The sequence below is a fragment of the Perognathus longimembris genome, chromosome 18 (assembly GCF_023159225.1).
Source record: "Perognathus longimembris pacificus isolate PPM17 chromosome 18, ASM2315922v1, whole genome shotgun sequence".
In the NCBI taxonomy this organism is placed as follows: Eukaryota; Metazoa; Chordata; class Mammalia; order Rodentia; family Heteromyidae; genus Perognathus; species Perognathus longimembris.
In genome coordinates this window covers 3,676,958-3,700,313 of record NC_063178.1, presented here as the reverse complement: position 1 = coordinate 3,700,313, position 23,356 = coordinate 3,676,958, and the positions used below count along the sequence as shown (strand labels likewise).

General features: G+C 50.3%; 1 protein-coding gene and 1 long non-coding RNA gene across 2 annotated transcripts in view; one reads left to right on the top strand and one right to left on the bottom strand.

The window, feature by feature from the left end:
- Window positions 1–1,312: 1,312 nt before the first annotated feature.
- LOC125367191 lies at window positions 1,313–11,994 on the bottom strand. Its single transcript, XR_007214004.1, has 3 exons — window positions 11,541–11,994; window positions 8,592–8,594; window positions 1,313–1,322 (listed from the first exon to the last, which is right to left on the bottom strand). It is a non-coding gene; the product is annotated as an uncharacterized LOC125367191 (long non-coding RNA).
- Dip2c (disco interacting protein 2 homolog C) overlaps window positions 7,831–23,356 on the top strand; it is a 223,491-nt gene continuing 207,965 nt past the window's right edge. The window contains 1 exon segment of the mRNA XM_048367810.1: window positions 7,831–7,968. Coding sequence (XP_048223767.1) covers window positions 7,884–7,968 — 85 coding nt within the window. The 5' untranslated portion in view covers window positions 7,831–7,883.

The window sequence follows — 23,356 nt, the reverse complement described above, 5'->3', positions numbered from 1 at the left end:
AGATATTCAGAGCTCAGCATTATATTATTGTACATTCTTTCATTTTGCTCTTCCTAAAATTAATTGTCTTCTTTTTCCTATTAGATTAGTTTTTTTTTCCATAGCCAAATACAATTTACCCCCATAACTTACAATATGCTCCCACTACAATGCTCTGCTAGGATAATCACACCCGCTAATCTGTCCATGGCAATTTCTAATTAGTTTACATTTTCACAGAAGACATCTCTCCAACTTCTTGTCCTCTCTCCTACTGCACAGAGACACTCTCTTAGCACACCATTTTTAGTCTTTCTTTACATGAGAACATGCGTATGGACCATCCACACATCCTCTTCCAGAAAAAGTAGAATATCTTCCCTGATTGGGAAGAGGGAATGGGCGGACACAGCCCAGGTGATGTTTAGTCTTCCTCTTTGGGTGACTGGGTTCAAGAATGCTTATATTCTGTCTGCTTTTGGGGTAGCGACTCTCATGAAGAGGCCTGCCCAAAACAAGGGTACTCAAGCCGGGACCCTTTATGGGCCAGGACAAGGAAGCCCACTTTCCTGACTCTCTAAGACACACTCACTAACAAAAGTTATGTTATAATGAAAATACACATTGTGGTCTCCTAGAATATTACAAAACCAGAGGCACTGTCTCACATAGATCGCCAAGTCCAATGACTTAAGCCATGGGATGGTAAAGTAAAATGGCGTTCCATGACAGAAGAGCAGGGTGTTAGTTAACTTGTGCAAGCTGGCTTTCTCGGGTTCTTGAAATGAATCTAATCACTTTCATAATCCTCTGTTTATTGCTTTCATGGTGGTTTCTATTTTCCTGCTCTTCAAAAGGTTTTAAAGTTGAGTAGAATACATTCTCAATAATCTCTCCTACTGCTCCCATTGTGGGCCACACGTTTGGTGGGTCTGCTTGATTTGCTCCTCAGTAGTTAGACTTTCAGAATCTCTTGTTGCTCGCAATGCAATATTTGTGACTTTCCCACACTAACATTTGGATCCAATTGTGTCCACTGAAGACCCCATGTTGAAGTCATGTCCACACCTCCTAATGCAACCTTATTTGCAAATAGGGCCTTTGCAGATTGAAGACTCGGGTGAAGAGGAGGTCCTCAGGATGGGCCCTGATCCAAGACGTTGAATAGCTTTGTAAAGGGGTGGGGGTGGGGGAGGAATTTGGAGGCATACCCCCGTGGGGGGGGGAGAGGCGGTGTGAGCGCGGTGTTAGAGATCAGAGGGGCTCACCCCCACACCGAGAGACACCAGGGATCGTGGAGGATCATGGGAAGCTGGGAAGGACACGGAAGGGAGGGTTGTCTCCTAACGCTGTCACAGAGCATCGCCCTGCTGACTCTTTCTGACTTCCAGCCCCAAGGAGACAACACAGTCATGTCATTCAGAGCCACCCAGTGTGCGGCGCTCTGACGGTCTCAGGAATCTCTAGTGAAGTCTCACCTTCAGTGCCACATTTACAAATAGCATTTTGCTGCCAGGCTCGGGCGTCTCAGGCCTGTCATCCTAGCTACTCAGGAGGCTGAGATCTGAGGACTGCAGTTGGGCTCTTGTCTCCAGTGAACTACTCAGAAACCAGAAGTGGCGCTGTGGATCAACTGACACACGTAGTTTGCTTTTTTTTTTTTTGAAAAACCTTTTGCTAATCTAGCATATCATAAAAAATACTTGCTTTGGTTGATTATGCCTGTTTGTATGTTATTCTATGATGTCTCTTTGTTTCAGACACTGTTTCTTTCTCCTTGGAGATGCGTTGTTTGAAACGTTAAGTGATCCACGGCGATCATCGCTCTTTGTTCTTTACCTTCACTCTTTCTCGTAGTTTCCCTCTATTCACTATTTTTCTCTTTCCGTCTTTCTTTTTTCCTTTTTTGGCCAATCCTGGGGCTTGAACTCAGGACCTGGGCACTGTCCCTGAACTTCCTAGCACTCTACCACTTGAGCCACAGTGCTACCTCTGGCTATTTCTGTGTGTGTGGTACTGAAGAATCGAACCCAGGGCTTCATGCATGCTAGGTGAGCACTCCACCGCTACATTCCCAGCCATCTTTCCATCTTTCTTTCTGTCTCTTTCTCATACTTATTCCCGCCCCCCCCCACCCTGGTTTTAAGTTTTGTGGTAGGCCCAGGATCAGAGGGAAAAGACAGAGTAGAAAGGATTAAAGTAGATTCCAGTCAAACAAAACTTCTCCGCAGTTAAGAAATGTAGATTAGAGATCAAAGCAATAACTCCAGTTAATGGGTGTTCGATATTAGCTTCCTCATTCTTTACCCTGCTGGGAAGCACGTATTTCATATGGCACTTATTAAACTCTGTTTTGTTCTGCCGTGATTTGTGTACGCACCCGGTGTGTGCTAAGGTCTGTCACCAGCGAGAGAGCTCATGCAGTGCGGGTTGAGGCAAGCGACAAGGGTTGTGTCCAGCAGCTGGGTGCCTGCACACCCCGGGGTGGGCCGGCTTCTGGGGGACCTTCTCCCCAACGCCGGGCCAATGTGGGCTTTCTCAGCTGCAGACGTTTTGGAGGAGATGCTCCCCCTGGGCGCACGGCCGTGTGTGAACACCGCTCAGGGGAGGTTCTCGAGGACGCTGTGATCCTTGGATCTGGTGTTGCGTGAAGGACCAAGGGGTGGGGCTCCTGCGCTATGAACTGAGAGAGAGAGAGAGAGAGAGAGCAGGTGCTCTCTCTCCAAGACAGAAGCAGCAACGTGGGCAGCTACGGGAGAACCAAAAGTCACTCAAGCCTACAGAAGAAGGTTTCCGGGGATCACACTCCAGTATTTCTTCCTCCAGCTCCTGATCGCTCCCTGCTGACGCTCAAGGTCTAACTAGGAGGGAGAGAGAGCACAGCTGGGCAACATCTGGGGCGAGGAACCCAGCGCGGCCAGTGAGAAGCTGCGCTGTCGTGTACTTGGAAGGCCGTGGTGTCCTGAGGAAGAGGTAGGAAGGAGGATTACGTTCAGTCAGATCGTGGGGACGACAGAGGATGTTTTACAAGCCAGCCTTTAGCGGGGCACATCTTAGGCATCCATTCTTGTCGCTTCCCTGGGGTGAGGGCGGGGGGGGGGCGGGTGGTGGACATTCCAGTGACTCGATGTGCCTTTTCAACCTCTTGTCTTGGCTTCGAGCCCGGCAAGAGTGTAAGAGTTAGGAATAGTATCCCAGCACACTGCTCTGCGCTTTGCGCGGTGATTGCCTTGAAAATCTTGGTGCTAATTCCTCATGGGTCCGTGCGAAGCATGGCTTATTTGAATATAAAAAGTAAGGAATGAGCCCAGTGCCAGCGACTCATGCCTGTCATCCTTTCTGCTCAGGAGGATGAAGTCCGGAGATCAATGCAGTTCCAAGTCAGCGCAGGCAGCAAAGTCCGTGCCAAGCTTACCCCCCATGAACCACCAAAGGAGCCCGAAGTGGAGCTGTGGCTCAAGGGGTAGAGTGCTAGCCTCGAACACAAAGGCTCAGGGTCAGCACCTAGGCCCTGAGTTCAAGCTCCAGGACTGGCACCAAAAAATAGACATGAAAGATAATAGTATACAAAATACCCCACAGTGTACAGTATGAGTATACAGCATACCCCAAATGTCCCCAGGGGCATAACTCCCACCCCATTTTTTTTTAACTTTTGGTGCTGGTCCTGGGGCTTGAACTCAGGGCCTAGATGCTGTCTTCGAGGTTTGTGCTCATGACTAGCGTCCTACCACTTGAGACACACTCAGAATCTTCACTTCCAGTTTCCTGTGCCATTTGCCTTAGCTAGTGATGGATATGGGTTTTAGAAATGATCATTTTAACAACAGCTTGACTATATCAAGTGTTAATCATATCGGCAAGTATGCTGTAAAATCTAATAAAAGTCTAAGAACAAACGTGAGTCATTTCTGCCTAATTTACTTTGTGTTCCCCATGTTAACATTCGCCCAAGTGGTTACAAATTCACTAAAATTGTGCAAACCATCAGAAATAATGATACTATGGTTAGGTGTACACTGATTTGCAAGAATATATATGACCAAACACTTAGGCAAATTCCCCACATCTTGTTTTTCTATGAAAATAACCTTGAGTAACAGTTGAATTGTCAGTGTTTCTACCAATGGTACAAAAAAAAAATAAGGCAAATGAGTGATACAGTGGGATTCTGGGATTATTTCCAGTTTCTTTTCTTTCTTTTGCCAGTGAACTTGCTCTTAGGCAAACGAGGTTGGATCTTTGGTGCTTCCAGAAGACGAGAGTAACAAAAGTAGAAGTGGAAACGTGCATAGAGTTTTCTGAACTTGGTCACATTCACACATCACTGAGTTATCTCTATGATGACACCAAGGAATGAGCAGCAATGACATCACTGAGGTTTTGAATACCTAGATGAGCTTCATTCAAAGGCCTCAAGTTGCTTTCTAAATAGCAAATCTACCTCGGCCAGTGGTGTCCGACATGTATTCCCATCTGTCTTTTCTTTCAATTCAAGAGTCGGCATGAGCTGAGTTTCTGATAATGTGCTAAAGCAGAAAAGGGAATGGAAGCAAACCCTAAGTTGTCGGGAACACTTCATGAAAATTGCAGCTCAGAACCACGGTGCTCACTACCTCCGCCTGGGGTTTGTAACTCAAGTACCCGAAGAGCTCCTACCACAGTTGTTTGCTACCCACTCTTCCCAGTGAGCTGGAAAAAGATTTTTTTTTTTTAAATCACAAAATTGGGACACAGAGTACAGCATGAGCAACTTCTACGTTAATCTGATAAGAGTGAAACAATCCAGTCTTAGGGCAATAGAGTCAGGGTGCAGCTCTGAGATGCATTTTTGCAAGGGGAGCAATTACTAGGAGCTTTGCGTTTCCTTCCTGTTCATTATCTCATGAATAAATGAGCCCTTTCTGCCTGGCTCTGATGCCTTTAGCACACGCTATGATTTAGCACATTCCTTTACTACTCTCTTCTACCCCAACCAGATTTTTGAAGTCTACGGCCCAGTTATAAGTAAGTAATATTTCACTCCTTTGAATTGAAGAAAAAATAATAATAGAAGATACTAAAGAAAAAAAACACAAGTGAGAAAGTAGTGAGGGCATATCCATCAGGAGACAATAAGATATGTAAAGTAAGTAGATGGAAATAGGTATGTGAATCCTATCTGGCATGCTGATTCATTAATTGTTTAATTGGGTGCATGTAACTGTCCCTCTGTAGAACTCAAAACATGGTTTTTAGGACTTGTAAGTTGCACTGGTACATTTTAGTGTGTCGCCAGCAGATTTGTCCCTTTCAGTATACCTCCAGTAGCCGGAATCCTGGCAGGCAGTGCTTTCTTCCTCTTATCTTCTTTTTTCCTGGCTATTTAACTTTCTTGAATTCTTCCCAGATCCCCTGGGCTTCATTTGGTAAAGGCTGTGTTCTGTGATCAACGAAACCCTACTACTGTCTGAGTCAACACCGATTTGTGTAGCCCTCCCAAGTAACAGCTGTGATTTTCTAAAGCTAGTCAGTTGACCATAGTTCAAAAAGATAACTCTGACCCGATGGAAATTTTAGGGCTTTGGAAAGAGCTTTAGAGATGGATAGCTCGGTGAGTCTATTCCACTCATCCTAATACACATGTATCGGGCATCTTTATACCCACCCTCATGGAGAGTGGACCCAGGTTTCTGTTCTTATAAACACATGTGAGTATGGCCTGGTTTTCACCAAGTCTCGTCTTCTGCGCAGCTGGTCACTGGTGGGCCTGGATAAAATGGGGAACAGCCTTCTCCCCACCTCCTGCTCCAGGACAGTCAGCACCGGGAGAGACAATACGCTGGTTATTATGTCATCCAACCCAACAGAGGAATGAGAGATAAACTAGCAGCCAGGTAAGACACACCCACGAATGGCTGACTCCAAGGAGAACAGGTAGATCCAGACGTGTGTCTCAGCCTTCCACGCCGCCGGGATGACAGGTGTGCTAGGACGGCTGGCTTGCTGGGTAAAATCCAACGGGTGGCTATAATTCAGGTTGAGGACATAGTAGATGGGGGGGGGGGGGGAAGTGACCACAAGAAGGGTGACATGGGCAGAACACAGACACAAGGGGGGTGGGGAGGGAGATGACAATGGAGGAATCTGCAGTTGAGCTTGGGGGGGTGGGTGTGGGAGGGTGCTCAAAGAGGAAAGAGGAAAGCAGAAAGCGGGAAGGAGGTTTTGTGCCGGGGCCTGTAAAGCCGGTGTTTAATCAAGGGATTCTTCAGTGGCGGGCAGGGAGCCGGTGCAGACGGCAGAGCAAGGTGGCTGGGACACCGCTGGCTTAGAAGGCGGCTTTGGGCATTAGCAGTGGACTCGGAAGGAATGGAGAGATGGATGGACGAGAGGAATCCTGTAGGCAGAGGTGATGGAGAACCGGTGGCAGGTGTGATGAAGGAAAAGCAAGAGAAGGGGACTCCCCCCCCCCCCCCGCCCCCAAGTGGGAGATCCGATTCTGGACTTTGGAGAAGGGAAGGGCTCCGGCAGAGGCCTGCTCAAAGGAAGAACATCCAGCCATCCCCGGCCAGGAGGAGGCCGAGGGGCTGGGGGCGGTGGGGACTCTGGGGTGGGGACTCTGGGGGTGGAGGGCACCCGGGTGGGGGGGTGGGGGGGGCAGAGGAGGGGACCAGTCTGGCCCTCAGCAAACAGGGCGGTGACCACAGCCGCTGACTTTCTGGGGGTGCCACGGCGGGGGTGGCTTGGGGGCAGGGGCAGGGTCTGGAGGGGGGAAGGGCCCCAGGGCGAGCTTCTGCGTGGATGTGGGGTGTCAGGGGCGGCCAGGTGCAAGGGTGAGGGCCTCTCTCCCCCCTTCCCTGCCCCCCCCCCCACCGTGGGGGCTGATACCACTCGGGGTGTGGGGGGTGGGGGGGAGCAGGGGGGGCGCTGGGGGGCGGGGCTGGATTGATTGACAGGTGTCATCTGCGGAGGGAGGCATCCCGAGGCTCAAGGTCATGCGCGGGGCCGGGGTGGACGCGCTGGAAACTTCCACGCGGACACGAGCTCGGGCTCCTCGTCCTCCCCCCCCCCCCCCGACCCAGGAAAGTCTTTATTACCAGAGAAAAACGAAAAAAAAAAAAAACCACGACCCATGGGCGTCGCGGGACGGGGGCGGGCGGGCGGGGGGGGGGGTGCGGCGAGCCCGGGCCCCGAGCCCGAGGGAGGCCGGGGCGCGGGGCCGGGAACGGAGCCGCCCTCCCCCCCCTCCCCGCACCCCGGCGTCCCCGTCCCCGGCCTCCCCGGGACCCCGCGGCCGCGCCGCCCGCCCGCCCGCCCGGATCCACGCCGACCGCGCGCGCGCGCGCCGCCCCCCCCCCACGCCGTCCGCAGCGCGCGCGCGCCCCGCCCCGCCCCCGCGCGCTCCCGGCCGTCCCGCCTCCGCGTGCGCGCGCAGCGGGCGCTCCCGCCGGGCAGGCAGGGCGGCCGCGGAGCAGCGAGCGGTGGCCGTGACCGCGGCGGCGGCGCCGCCGGTTCCTCCCCCCCCCCCCCCACACCCGGCCGCTCCCCCCCCCCTCCCGGCCCGCCCGCCCGCGCCCGCCCGCGCCCGCGCCCGGCCAGCGCGGCAGAGCGGCCGGAGCCCGCGTGGGGGCGCGCGGAGCGGGCGCGAGGCCGCCGCGGCGGGGTCGCGCTGAGGAGGCGCCGAGGGGGAGGAGGAGGAGGAGGAGGAGGAGGAGGAGCCGCCGCCGTCCCCCCCCCCCCCCGCCCGCCCCGCGCGCCCGTCCCCGCCGCCGCCGCCGCCCGGCCTCCCGCGCCCGCCGCCGCCGCCGCCGTCCCCGCCGCCGCCGCCTCGCTGCGGGTCCGCGGGGCTCGGGAGCGGCCGCCGAGACCTCCGCCTGCGAACAAAGAGGAGGCCGGCGGGCAGGGCGGGGGCGTCCGCGGCGAGCATGGCGGACCGCAGCCTGGAAGGCATGGCTCTGCCGCTGGAGGTGCGGGCCCGCCTGGCCGAGCTGGAGCTGGAGCTGTCGGAAGGTAACGGCGCCCACCCGGGGGAGGGCCGGGCCGGGCCGCGGGGACGGCGGGGACGGCGGGGACGGGGTGGGCGGGGGCGGGGTGGGCGGGGGCGCGCCGCGGAGACCCGGCCCCGGGGAGGCGGCCTGGCCGGCGGCGTGGCGGCGGGGCCCGGCGGGCGGGCGGGCGGGGGGGGGGGCGAGCGCGGCCCGGCTTCCCCCCCCCTCCGCCCCCCCCACTCCGGTTCTCCCCCCCGGGCTTCCCCCCCCCCCGTCCCCGCTCCCCGGAGCGTGTGCGCGCGTTGCGGCGGGGCCTGGGCACGGCGCGGGGCCGCGGCGCGGAGGACCCCCCCCTCCCTCCCTCCCTCCGGGGGCGCGCGGGGCGGGGTGGGGGCGCGCGGGGCGGCGTGGGGGCGCGCGGGGCCCCCCCTCCCCGGGCCCTGCCCGACCGCCCCACCGCGCCCCGATCGATTTCCAGGCGGAAACTTGCGTCCCCTGCACTTTGGGGGGTCCGGGTCGCCCCCTCCCCACCCACCCCCCCCCCCCGCACCTGGCCGCCGCGGGGGAGCGGAGCGGGGGGGGGGGCGTCCGGGGTCCCCCGGGTTCTCGCGCCCCCCCCCCCCCCCCGCCGCCCCTCGGGGTGACTCGCTGGGCATGGGATGGTGGAGACCACGCGCTCAGCTGTCATCCAAGTTTCCAGGCCCGGAATGGAATAACGAGGTGACATAGACCCCCCGCGGGAGCAGCAAAGTTAGGACGCCACCCACGCGCGCGCGCGCGCGCCGTGCCCCGCAGAAGGACACGCGTGGAGCGTGGCTTCTGCCCGGCCTGGCTCGCCTCGCCTCGCGTTTCCACCCGGAGCCGTGCGGAGCAGGGTGAACTTTTTTTCCTTTTTGGTAACGGTTTGCGAGGGCCGGAAGCCAGAAAGTGGAAATTCACGCGTGCCAGCTTCCATCCGCCGGCAGGAGAGGAGCTGGGGGTGGGCCCCGTGTGTCCCTCGACCCTTCTTCCTCCTCCTCCTTCTCCCCCTCCTCCATCACCTCCCCCTCCTCTTCCCTCCATCTCCTCCTCCACGGTGAAGGGAGACATCCGCCTGACGGTTGAAGGCTGGTGTGCGCGCACATCTGTAGATGGGACTTTGGTTTTATTGTCCCCCCCCCCTCCTCTCAGTTTTGGGGTTCTTCCCTGGGGACTCGGCGGCCCTGCACGCAGTGTGGTGGCGGACACCCCCCCCCCCCCCGGCCCTGTGTAGATGATGAGGACATGGTGGTGGTTAGCTCAGGACCCTCTGCCAGAACTCCAGGGCAGGATTTGCACCCGGGCGGGTCAGGTGGGCCGCCGCTTGCGCTGTGGGAGAGAGCGCGTCTGCCCTAGCTGGACTTTTGTCAACCTCAAGAGAGACCTCCTTCCTCAGTTTACCAGCCCTGCTTTCCCTCCCACACCCGGGTCGTGGGGTATCATGGACAGCACCCACCCACTCGAAGCCCGCAGGATACCAGGGTGAACTGTCAGAGCCACCCCCCCTGTGCCAGCCCTGGCCGTGGGGCCCGCCTCTCCCTGCCTTCCCCAAGCCGGCTCATGGAGGGTCTCAGCATCTGCAGCCGTGCCCAGGAAGGCTTGGGGGGGGGGCCCTCCTCCTCCCAGAGCGTGGGGCGGAGGTGTTTGTTTAGGTGACAGTCACCTGTCATTGGCACTGGCTTCCAGGGGATGAGAGATAAGTCCTGGCCTGATCCAGACAGGTGTACCCAGCCCGGCCCCCAGTGAACACCTTGGGTTTGTGCCGGTTTATTTTTATAAGGATTTAATGAGTTATTGGATAGCTGGGTACTGGTGTGTGTGTGTGTGTGTTTGCATGCAGGTAGTTCATGATTGGTTTTCTTTCTGTATAAACCATGCCATAGTTTTCTTTCTATATAAACCATGCCGAGACTTAAACATTTAGGGATAAGAAATACAAATCAAAGGCTTGATGTATCCCTCTCATCTCTGCCACTCCCCGACTGGCTACTCCCCCCCTCCCCGCCCACCCCCAGTCTATGAGTGTGTCATCTCTGATTTTATCGTGAAGTGTGGCTTTTCCCCCACATAGAGTTTATGGAGTTGTGCTTTAGGTCTCTTGAAATTTTATGTCTTGTTAACCACATAGCATTGTTTTACTGGCTTTGGTGAATCATCTTGTCTTGTGTTGCTTAATAGAAACCTTAGGATTGAAGGACTTAGACATCTGAGTTTGTCTACATTGTCAAACTTAAAAATCTCCGCCCCCCCCCACCTGCTTTCAAAGAAAGCGTGACTTTCCGTTTGAATTATTTCAGTGTTCTGCTTTCGCACATTTTATCTTCAATCAGAATTCATGTGGAGAGAGTTATCTAATTGGTTGGCTAGCATCATCTTATTAATGTATCAGAAAACATTATAGGAGCAGATGTGGCATTTCCCGAGCTCATTTCTACAGAAGAGGATGGAAAAAAGAAATCCACTTTGAGCACGTGACATGGATTGAAAGAAAAAAAGAAAAAGAGTAGACTATTTTCTGCAAGTTCTGATGTGGCTGCCAGCTTATTATAATGGGCTGTCAGTTACCTAGATTTCCAGACAGTGGTCCAGTTACGATTTGCACCGTCTGCTGGGGCTGTTTGCCACGCTCTTGTTGTTTAGACGTTATTACTGGGTTGTTGGTTGGTTGCTGGGGGGTTGCGGATTCACTTCCTGGCTGCATAAGTTGGAGTTTTACTTTTCTGCTCATTTGGTGCCTTCTTGTTTCTTGCTTCTGCTGCTGCCGGGTGCTTCTGTTACCAGGGGAAGCAGGGCTTGGCCCGCCACGTGGAGCGGGGCTGTTGTAAGATGGGAGAGCACTGCGCTGTCCTCGTGTCTGGAGACGGTTTTCGGTGTGGTTCCGGGGATTGCGGGTCTGCTCCTATACTTGGGCCTGCATTTGAGCTGGGGAGGAAGCCACACCAGAGCTGACCGGCCCGTCTGGCCAGGTGGGGTGGTGGGAGGGCCCCCCTCGCCCTCCTTTTCCTAGCTCGCTGCCCTTCCCTTCCCTCCAGCCTGGCCTTTTGGAAGTGGTGCAAGTTTGTTTGGCTTTTTGGCTCTGACAAGGCCCCAAAATGATTCCATTACCATGCAAGTAAGCATCGTTTGTCTTAAAGAAAAAAGAAAACTTTACATGGGAATACTGTGCGAATTGGGGAGGAAATGGAATGTCCCAGGAAAGCGTGACTTTTTAAAGGAAGCACAAAACAGACGGAGCAGCTGAAATCTAGGAGTGTATTTCTTGGTCAGCGCCCGCTTGGTTTTGGGGCTCTGCCTTTCTGCCCTCGGCCTGTGAGGACCCGTGGAAGGGGCCTCCTCCTCCTCCTCCGCCCAGAAGAAGGGCCCGGAGGCTCACTGTGCGGCTCAGGCCGGCTTCCCGACGGCTGCACTTAACGCGTCCTCCTGCCTCAGCCTCCCGAGCGGCTGTGTGCGCCCACGTCTGCCCGTCTGCGTGACGGAACCCCGGGGAACTCGCCCTGCGAGGTAGCTTGTGAAAGCGGGTGGTGCCCGCCGAGGGGAAATCTCCGAAAGTACCCACGCGGCCGCCGCGCCGTCAACGTGGCGCATTTTGGATTGTGAGGGAGCGTGTCACATCCTTACTCACACTTTAACTCCCTCTGAGGGGAGTTGCTTGGTTCCCACTCTGCTTCGTTAATTAACACGCCAGATCACTTCAGCTCGTGGTCGTGTGCCATCATGGAGCCCGGCTCGACATCTTCTTAGGGCGAGGAACTGCTTGAGGAGAAAACGGTGGAAAGCTTGTTCCTGCCGGTTCTTCTTCCCCGTGTCGGGAAGCACGGAAATGTGCTGACAAGGCGCTCGCCTGCCGCTTGGATGTCTGAGCCAGCAGAGTGAAATCTAAAGAGGTTGGGAGGTGAGCAGATGGGGGGGTCCTTGGGCACAAGGTCACTGACACACTTCACTTAGAACTTGAGTGTGTCCCGGTCCTTCCCAGCTCGTGGGCTTTTCTCACAGGTGCCGTTGCTACACACGGGGTGGGGGCGCATCTGTAAGCCCACCATCGCAGGCAGGACTCCGGTTTGTCTTCTGCCACCACCACGAAATGGAAACTGTTTCGTTGAAAACACTCCCAGAAAAGCGTATAGACACTGGTCTTCTTCCAGCCCTGCTGATAATTTATTACGTTGGGAAGGAGAGGAAGGAAAGGGTTAATAGATCCAGGACCGTTGTGGTGATGCCCCATTAAGCCACTCCATTAGAATCCGGCCCTCACATTTATCAACACTTGTTTACTTTGTTCCGTCCATCTGCAAGTTGTCATGGGCAACCATAAATATTGTGGTAGAAGAAAAGGGAAGATTTCACGCAATACATTTACAGTATTGTTGTCTATATTTAAGTATAGAAAAAATACATATATACTGTATACAATAAAGATCTGTGAATTGACAATGTTGCTATATGTAGGATTTAAAATATGTAGACTTGAATTTCAAGAGTTCTTCAGAGTTATGGAAATAAGTGGTTTGCATGTTCATTTCTTGATAAATGCAGATATCAGATTTAGCCAGGAAACAATATCTGTAAATACACACACATACACACACACACACACACACACACACCTCTTTAAGGTGTGCTAGTAAGACTTTTACAGTGTTATAATCATGCTGCGTATGTCTGAACTTTATGAGGTTACAGCTTGACAATATCTCTGTTCTGCTTTGTACTGGACCTACTCGTTCTAAATTCTTGTTATGGTTTGGAGGCTCTAAGCTGTTGGGTATTATGAGTCACTTTTTGCCTTCTTCCTCCCAGCCTTTTTCAAATGGGTTGTCTCTTTTTTTAGAACCGATCTTTTTAAAGCAGCGATTTATGAGATGAGGTGTAGCATTCTTCTGAATTGAAAAGAAAATGTATTGAAGAATCTTAGTTTTGATGTCATGTATCATGTGACTCACCAGTTGAAATCCTAGTCATATTATTGAGATCGAGTTCTCCTCATCTCTCGGGCACACTAAAATAAACAACACCTCCTGGTGACAGTTGTTTTATTTAGTCTTGCATGTTGGCATTTATTCTGGGAGACCTTTCATGTTTTTGTAATGGGGACGGCACTGTTGGGTGGTGGGATAGGTTTCGGACACTTATTGTTGGCTCCGTCTTCTCAATTCTACTTTCCCTTTCTGACTCTTTCTGACTCATTGTTGCTGGCCTTAATGTTCCTCTGTGTGTGTGTGTGTGTGTGTGTGTGTGTGTGTGTGTGTGTACACGCATGCCCCACACAGAGGTTACCTTTTATTGTTGCCAGTGCTCTGTCCTTTTCTGCTGAGGTTCAAAAACTTGTCAGGCTTCAGAAGAAATAATTGCATCTATTTGTTTGTGATGATAATAAGTAGTGCTCTTAAAGAAGAGGCTTGAACTAGGAACCCCAGCGGAACATAGAGGTCAGCAGGCCAGCTGTGGAGGAATGAGTACTTAAGCTCTTCTGACCGTAACATACTCCAAGGGCCTCCTTTTTCTTTACTGTTGAGGAATTAGCTTTCATAAAAACGTTTGAAACAGGAAAAATGCTAAGATACAGAGTGATAAGACAAAATTATAACAAGTCTCTTCTCCCTTTGTTTCATTGTTTTGGATATCTTGGATGGTACGGTGCATTGTCTATGCTGTGGGAATTATGAATAGAGAGAGTTCATTCCTAAAGTGCTTCACATAGTAGGTCTGAAAAATCAGGAAAAGAAATTACCCAAGATCTGGAAGTATTGGAGATATTCTGTGATTGGTAATAGGCTGACTAGATCTTCTGGGCTGATGGTTTAAACTCTTTCCTTGCTTATGAACTTGGGAAAACAATTTCTGTGCCCTAAAAGATGGGAGATACTGGCCAGACACAAACCAAATTCCCTCAGCATCAGAGAGAGGGGGAGGGAATCCCTTCATACTTACCCGTGTGCACAGTGAGTCTTTATTGTTATTTATGACAGAATTATCCGGTTCATCATACCTGTTCCTCTGTTTGAGAAGGAATAGAATACTAAATTATAAAAATGGAAACGTGAGTACACATGTTTACATATATGCATGTTATGTGTAAACATGCACCCTTCCTAGCTTGAATCAGGACACGCAGTTTTGCAGTCCTGTAACTTCCTGTGACTTTCACATGGCTTTTAGTCTTTGGGTTGATACGGCACAGTTTACTTGGTCATTCCTTACTAGTGTTTGTTTGAGGTAGGTTTCTGTTTATTGTCTTCTTTCCTTTTCCTCTTGTATGATTACAGGTGGTTTCAACAAGATTTAAAATAGCTGAAGGCCTCCCATCTGGGTTTGTGATCCTTAGTTTGAGGAGGGCGCTCTGGCAACCTACTCTACTTCCTGAGAGGATCTTAAATCAGCCTGAGAATTTGTTGTATTTTTGGGAATGGTCTGACTACCCTTGGTCAACAGTTGGTGTTGTAAAGTTGTAGCTGAAGACAGCCATGGTTCTACTGTGCACAGGCAGGGTGCTAAGTGCACGGCTGGGTGGAGTGGCCCCGAGCCCGCAGGCTCCAGCCGTGGGCTGTAGAAGCACTGTCCTCGGGAGCTGTGCTCCTCGTGAGCATGCATTTTGCGTATGTGGTTAATTACCTGCCCCACTGCCCTGAGGAAATGAAAATGCAGGATTTGCCCTGTCAGTCTTTCGGAAGGATCCAGAGAGGCGAAAGAAGTGTGGCGGGCCCGTTTAACCTGACACGCAAATGGTGTCCCAAGTCTTACTGGAAGAGTCTGGGTCTTTCCCAGTAAGCAAAAGACTATGGATTACAGTTGCCCATGTACTGACCAAATGTAACTTATTAGTAAACGTTACATAGAAATGTCAGGGAGCTGGTGTGGTGTCACATACCCGCCGTCCCAGGCACCCAGCTGAGGTGGGAAGATCGGCTGAATCCAGGAGTTCAAGACCATCCTGGGACAGCATCTCGAAGAAAAGAAGAAAGAGAGGAAGCAGGAAGCATGCCCAGCACCGCTGCACAGCTGGGGTCTTTTCGTTGGCCGCGTGCCGCGGGAGGCCAGGTTGACTTGAGCATTGTACCAGGAAGTGGGAGACTTGAGAGCGCACCCATCTACTGTTGACCTTTGGGCAATGGTCTTTGCCCTTGGGAGCTCTCTGCATTTCCCTAGACCCTGTTTTGAGGCGATGGAGCCCGGACTCGAGGAGTTCTGGACCCACGTGTCCGCCCCCTTGGGAGGTTCTTCTGGCTCACAGGCGGTGTCATCTTGGGGAGGGAGTCAGTCTTTCCCAGCCTCAGCTTCCTCTACTCCTCGTTAGGGCGGGGCTAAGGAATACCTGCCCTGAGGTGGAGGGGGGGAGGGGGAGCCCAGTGGGCAGGGTCCCTGGCTGACTGGCAGGGGTCATCGCCCCTTTTGTCCTTCCAGTGTTGTCAGCTGGGAAGGGAAGGGGTTCCCACAACTCCCTGTGCCTAGCTTTTTTTCTTTTTTCAAACCAAAACAACATAAAACAGAGAGATTTGAGGTTATACCTTGACTGCTGGTAGAAAGGATTAGCTGTCCAGCAAGGAGGGGCTGACTGCTTGAGAGCCCTTTTGTTCCCCTTTCTTTCTTTCTCTTTAGATTGTTATTATAAAGGTGATGTCCAGAGGGGTTACAGTTCTGTCAGTCAGGTAATGAATACATTTCTTGTTGGACAGAGCTATGGAGGTAGGTCCCTTTCTGCTCTTCTCTCGGGCTGCCTTTTCCGGTAGATATTTCTGCCACACTCACTACCTCCCTAACCTTCAAGGATGATCTTGAAAGCCTTAGCCGTCTGCAGGCCCCCGGGGCCCACGCCTGTAATCCCAGCTACTCGGGAGGCTGAGCTCTAGGATGGCGGTTAGAGCCGGCCTGGGGCGAGAAAGTCCATGAGACTCTCATCCCCAGTTAACTGGAAGTGGAACTGAGGCTCAAATAGCAAGAGGACCAGCCTTGAGCTGAAAAAGCCAGGGGACTGTGCTGAGGCCCTGAGTTCAAGCCCCGGTCCTGACACACATCAACAAAAACCTTAGTGCTACTTGATTTATCTGTTGACTTACTTTTTAGGAAGACTTCCGGAGGAACGTTGGTGTAGGACGGCCTCAGTAGATTGTGATCTGTGGATGGTGGCCGGCTAGCCTGTCAGGGTGCACCTGGGGCCGGCCGGTCCTTGAACCTCTGTCACGGCCTCTCCCTGCCTCTGGGCGCTGATGACCCGGAGAGTCAAGCGTGGCTTGACTTTTGGACCTCCTTCCTCGAGGGCACGCCGTGCTCAGCAGGTCGTGCTGGGAGGGTGAGCTGTGCCCGCCCGGTCAGCTCTGGGCTGGGAACTGGAGACACCGGAACTTCCTGGTCCGGCCGGGGAGTCCCCCAGGCAGCCTCACTGGGAGCCCTGGCTGGCGGCCGGTCCCGGACTCCTGAGGCTTCTCCCTCCCGGACACCTGCTTACCGTCCCGGGGCTTTTGAGCTGTTCACATTTTTGTGAGTGTTTGTTTCCCGTACCTTTTAAAATACAAACCCAGAAAGAGCCTGAGGGGACACCCACTCCATTTGCGAATCTAATAGTGCTTCAGAAATCACAGCTCCCGTTATGTGTAACTGTTTTTAAAAAAGTGACAAGTCAAAGTTGCCATTTCAGCGGGGCTTTTATTTTTTATTTGTTGGACAGGGTCTTGCTGGGCAGCCTAGAACTTGTGATCTTTCTGCCTCAGCCTCCCAAGGTCTGGGTTCTGGGATCACAGATGTGTGCTGCTGAGCTGAACTTTCATGCTGGATTCTGTGTGTGTGTGTGTGTGTGTGTGTGTGTGTGTAGCTGGATTGGAGCACAGGGCCTTGTGTGCCACCAAAGCCATACCTCCAGCCTGAGACCCCGACCATCCATCTACACCTCCTGAGTAGTGCCATTACAGGTGCATACCACCACACCTAGCTCCATGCTGGATTCTTAGACAAATATTACCAGGCTCTGTGAACATCTGCTCTTATTTACTGTGGAGAATTTAGTGTTAGAAGCTATTCACGTTCAGAAACGGTTGAGATTTAGTAATAGAAAGTCATCTTTAAGGATTTATCTAAGGTGAGAATTCGATTGAACTTAAATCATTAAAAAATGTATAGCGACAGCAACAGAATACAACAGAATAGGACTGAAACTTGCTTACTAATGTACTTTGAGATATACATATGTATATCTATGCATGTATATGTATTCAGGTAAAAGACCACCCAGGTTTGGAGAGGCTTACCTTGAACACCAGGCTTAGCCCGTGAGATGGGTGATGGGATTTCTGGCCATCCCAGGCGTTAGGTAGAGGGTGAACCACACAGCGGCAGCAACTCCTTCCTGAGCACCAAGTCGTGGTGACTGTAACGCGTAGAAGCCCGCGGTACATCTCTTCCCCTGCTGCCAGCCCCTCTACATTTACATTTAAGATCTAACCTGCGATGTAGGGGGCGCGGATAAAAGGGTGTCCTTTGCATTTCCTCTGTGTTTGGAAGTTTTGGATGTTTTTCATGGGAGACAAAGAGGAAAATGCAACCCCTTTGGGTTAACTTGTCTGTACCACAGCATCCTGTAGGGTGGCTGGGGTCGATACATTCGGATCACAAATCATGCTCTTTTTGGTCAGAGACAGTGCTGTGAATTCTTGGTTCCGTGGCTTCTGGGAAACCAGATTTTTAGATGAGGTTCCAGGAATAACTAACCTCTTCAGCGTCCCTCCAGGAAAAGAATGACCCCTCGCAGCTTCCCTTAGCCTAGCCAGCCTGGTGGTGATCGTCTTTAAGTAGCCACCAATCACTTAGGAGGCAATCAATTTTCAGTCGTCTTGGGTAGAGTGCTTTCGTTGTGCACTAAGTGCCTCTCTCTCCCTTCGATAGCGACGTCCAGTTCATGGAGGGATAGGGCCACCCTTAATGGACCTGAGCAGTGACCCTCTGGCACCCCTGCCTGCCCCCAGAACTACAGCTCTGGTAGTAGATCATGCATACCTAGGACTTTTCCTTTCTGTTAAAAAAAAAAAGGTTTTATTGGTATAAATGAATAATACAGAGTGGTTTCATTGTGACATTTACACGGGTGCGTATAAGGTGCTTTAGTGAAATTCACCCATCTGTATTACTCTTCCTTGCACACTCCTCCCCCTTTGAAAGCAATTTTTAGTGGGTTCATTACACTGTTTTTCTACGCATACGTACCATTTCCTACATAGACATACTGTTCTTGGGCGGGATCTCACTTGGTTACCCAGGCTGGCCTTGAATTCCTGGGGTCAAGCACTCCTCCTGCTTTGGCTTCCCAGTACCTCTCCCTGTGGGTGTGGGCCACCTCGTCCAGCTAACTGGGTCTTGAAACCCAGCTGTTTCTGATTGGTGTGAACAGACTCTGGTATCCCTGTCCACTCGTGGGACACTGCCATACTGTCTCTTGTCACCTCTTACTGGCGGCTCTTGGTGCTAGTCGTGTGTGTGTGCAGTAACTTTCACACACCTCCTAGAAACCAAGCACGCGGCGAGCTGAAGTGACCGTAGCTCAAGGTCACCTGGCTGAGTGGTGCGGACGTCTCTGCGGCTCGGCTTTGCGTTTTCCCCCCTGGAGGCTCAACTTCATGAAACATATTAAGCTCATCCAAAGAAAGAAGCAAAAAAAATGTTATTCTTCTTCTTTTTTTTTTTTTTTTTTAAGTACTGGGGATTGAGCCCAGGACTGTGCACAAATGAAGCAAGCACTTTCCTACTGAGCTACCTACCCGGATCAAGGAAGCAGAATTTTCCAAAAAGATAGCATGTTTTATGGTTATATGTGCTGATTTCTTATTTTTATATTTACTTTGGTGTATCCTAAATGACAGCTTTTCTACCTGGGTATAAGCGTCCAAGTCCATTTCTGGAGTCTGTGAAGAATATTTTCAGAAAGTGTATTCTCAGAAAGATACTTTATTTTCATAACTATAATTTGCTTAATAAAGTTGGTAGGATCCTGGCTTGCTTTGTTTTCTTCTTTTTCCTTTCAGAGCTTGGAGTAGAAGCTATTTAGTGATTACCTTATAATTGTGTAATATAACCTAATTATTAAAGAATCTTTTTAGAATATATAAATGAAAGTTGATTTATTTTTATTTTTTTATTTTTGCTGATCTCAGGCTAGAACTCAGGGCCTGGGCACTGTCCCTGAACTTTTTCAGCTGGAGGTTAGTACTCTACTACTGGAGCTACAGCTCCTTGTCTGGCTTTTTGATGATTAATTGGAGATACAAGTCTCACAAACTTTCTTGCCCAGGCTGGCTTGGAATCACGATCCTCAGATCTCAGCCTCCTGAGTAGCTAGGATGACAAGGGTGAGGCACTGACACCTTACTCCACATAAAGTGATCATGGTGAAGGTGAGGAAGATTTTTGTGTGATAGGTAGTCGTGTTGGGCGATGGTCACGAGAGAGACTTTAGAATACATGTCTTCATTCTGACTCGTACCCTACCTCGTCTTCATTTAGTCCATTTGCATTAGAATTTTGAATTCATCTGTCTGGGTGGCTAGTTGTATGTGTGTGTGTGTATGTGTGTATCTGTGTATTAATATGTATTTTTCCTTTAACATGGATTGACTGAGTATACTTGCTAGGCCCCGGTGACCTCCTACTTCCTCAGTCAGAAAATATGTAGCTTATCGTTAATAAAAGATGGGTACTCTAGTATCAGGAATCCCTGAGGACTTTTCTTGCCAAATAAAATAAATTACAAAACACAGATAGTTTTTGTAGTATGTGTTTACATTGGCCATCCTTGTAAAAAGTGGTGTGAATGCTTCCCACATCTTGGAAATCACGTGACAAGTTTAAACATAAAGCATGGAATATTAATTGTCTCCGGATAGTTTTTGCATATTTATGATTGCACCTGTTTCCTAAGCTGTAAAAAGCTACTCAGTCTTGTTTCAGCGGGTACCATGGTAATCAGAATTCAGGGAGACAACATATTGGCCCATTTAAGTGTTTTAAATCTACAGCCTCTCCTTATTTGTATAATAACCCAGTCTTAAAGAAAGATGCAATTTGACGTTAGTGGAAAATATTAATTTGACTATCCGTAGCTGATCATTACATTGCACCGTGAATCCGTTGTGTTGTTCACTTTGTTGTCACAGCCCCAGGATGTTCGTGTTCCTGGTCACGGAGACCAACTCTTGGTTTCTCTGAGATGATAAGCAGAGTCACATATTTAATGTCACTTGTCACCTTACTCTACATTCCAGGTTCCTTCTTGGGTCATCATTTTCTCCCATGTTTTATCCTCTGTCTTCCTTCATTCTTCTGTTTTGTCTTCTTTCTAATGGATAGGCCCTTTTACTCTCTGTGTGTGTGTGTGTGTGTGTGTGTGTGTGTGTGTGTTCTGCTGTGAATCTTTGATAACCTGTCAAAAGAATCTTTCTTTTGAGCCAGAGACTGTTCAGTAAACCTAAGAATCATCTGCTCTGTGGATTACTTATAGAAAAATGTAAACCTTTCCCCTTGGATTTTGGCTGATCTTTCTCTTAGTCGATATGCTCAGGCTCAGCAGATCGGTTTCAACACTGGTTGTATGCAAAGAAGAAAAAAAAGCATTGCCCCGTTAAGTACTCTTTCTTCCCTGGCATTTGGGTGCGGATTGTTTTGTTTCTGAGAGTGGCTCTGAGGACTCTTTCTGGTCTTCATTTGGGAGCACCCCACTCGAAAGTGTGGTACGAAATACAGAACAAATTCTAATGTTGGATTCTAGTGATAGAGATGATATAACCTGAGCAGCAACTGGAAATTAGGACATGGTATTCATTTGGTATCCAAATTAGTTTTTTTTTTTTTTTTTTTTTTTTGCCAGTCCTAGGCCGTGAACTCAGGGCCTGAGCACTGTCCCTGGCTTCTTTTTTGCTCAAGGCTAGCACTCTACCACTTGAGCCACAGCGCCACCTCTGGCCATTTTCTGTATATGTGGTGCTGGGGAATCGAACCCAGGGCCTCATGTATACAAGGCAAGCACTCTTGCCACTAGGCCATACTCCCAGCCCCTGGTATCCAAATTAGATGTAGCTTTGTGAAAAAGGTTGACTGGCTTTTGTCATACCCAGAAAATTGTTTGTACCATTCTCTATTTTGTACTTAGAATGTCTGCAGTTTCCTACAGGAGGTAGTTGCTTGAAGGGTAATTGCTTTGGCACTAAAAATAGCCTCTGAAGATTTACATTAGGTAGGTTTGTTATGTTGTTTACCATTTCCTTAATACAAAATGCAGTGGGATCTTAAGTGAACATGTTTTCACATGTTGATGCGTACTTGGTGCAGTTGTGTGTGTGTGTTTGCACGCTTGCATTCACCTTACACTTAGTACGATTACATTTGATAGTAATTGATTTCATTAGAGATTGCTTTTGCCATATGAGAGCTTTTTAAAATTACCTCTCTTCCTGAAGCATTTATCTCCTTGGCAGATTTTTGAGTGAAGGCGTGTATTAGACACCGTGGGGTGATGGCAGCCTTGTTTTATAACCCAGGAGGAGCTGAGACGTAGCATTTGAGAAGTTCAGGAGTAAGAGAAAACAACAACAACAATTCCGCAGGACCTCCTGTAGTTCTGTGGCGTTCGGTGTCGGGAGAGTGGGTGGGCGTGGCAGGATGTTCACAGACGTATCAGGGTCGAGGCTGGGGTGAGGGGGTGGACGGGCAACGCACTTTTCACAACTGTGGTTGTGGAAAACTCAGAGGCCCCGGAACAACCACGTGTGTCATTTTCCTGTTGAAAGTCTGTAACGCGTGTTTGTTCAGTGTTTTTATATGAAGTTTTCTTCTTGCAACTCTTAAAATAACATTTCTCATGCCATGTGAAGTCATTACTGTAGTCACAGAGTTAAAACTGGTGTTGGTATACATCATCGTTTGTTACTTACTCCTCCTTCCCCCTTTTATTCTCAATTAAGTTAGTACCACCTGGGACAGCGTATAGACCCGCTGCTGGGTATTGTTGTTGAGGGAAGCTCACCAATTGATAACCATAACACACAGTTAGGGTGTGTCTGTGTGTTTTATAAGTCATCTAAAACACGGGAGTGGGGGGTAGCTATAGATTGAGAGAACTCATTGCTGCAGACACGAGATGCTTGTTTTCTGTTGTATTCAGGAAATCTAAATCTTTAAAGTTTGTAGGATTGGAGGTTTGCTAGTCACACTCCAGCACACGTTTTCTTGTTGCTATTTAGCACTCCAGAGTTACAAAGATTTGCATGTACTTTTTGTTGTTGTTGTTGTTGTCGTCAGTCATGGGGCTGGGTGGTTAATTGGAGAAAAGATTCTCATAGCCTTTCCTGCCCGGGCTGGCTTTGAACCGTGATCCTCAGATCTCTGCCTCTTGAGTAGCTAGGACTACAGGCGTGAGCCACCAGTACCTGCAATACCTGGCTGTACTTCTTTGTGTTAAGTTAGGAGTTGTAAGTCCCTTCTTACATATGAAAAAAGTAGCCTATTTTAGGTTTATATTTAGTGCACTTGTTGTTGTTGGTTGTGGGGCTTGAACTCGAGGCCTGGGCGCTGTCCCTGAGCTCTTTTGCTGTAGGCTAGTGCTCTACCACTTGAGCCACAGCGCCATTCCCTATACTTAGTGCGTTTAAAAGGCTTAACCATGTTAAAATTGGAATACATCAAAAACATTTTAGAATTTAAATTTGTTTTTATTTCAAAGCAGTTGTATAAAAATCGGGACACGTGGGTTTAAAAAATTAAATTGGTAAAGTTGTAACTCTAACATTGTACCATCTTACAGCTCTACAGAGCACCAGTGACTCTTATTTCTCCATAGTATTTTAAGTTGATTGACTCAGAAATAGAGCAACAACAATGTTAATGTTGTCTGCTTTATAACAGTCTTATGTAATTGTATTGGAGGATCCTTAACTGCATAAGACAGATGATTCTGGAAGGAAAGAAGCCAAAGTTTGAGGTTAAAGGCCTTTTTTTTTGGGGTCACTGGTGGTGGAGCCCAGGCCTGAGCCCCTTCTTTTTTTTTTTTTTTTTTTTTTGGCCAGTCCTGGGCCTTGGACTCAGGGCCTGAGCACTGTCCCTGGCTTCTTCGCGCTCAAGGCTAGCACTCTGCCACTTGAGCCACAGCGCCCCTTCTGGCCGTTTTCTGTATATGTGGTGCTGGGGAATCGAACCTAGGGCCTCGTGTATCCGAGGCAGGCACTCTTGCCACTAGGCTATATCCCCAGCCCCCCTGAGCCCCTTCTTGCTCTCTCAGTTCCAAGGTCTTGTGAGCCTCGTCGCTTGTAGCCGACAACACTGAGTTTCAGGAGTAATTCCAAACCGCTCTTCTCCTTTCCCTCCCAGAGCAAAATAAAACCATGGGGTCCTTAGGTTGTGTCTCAGAGGCTTGTCTGTTATTG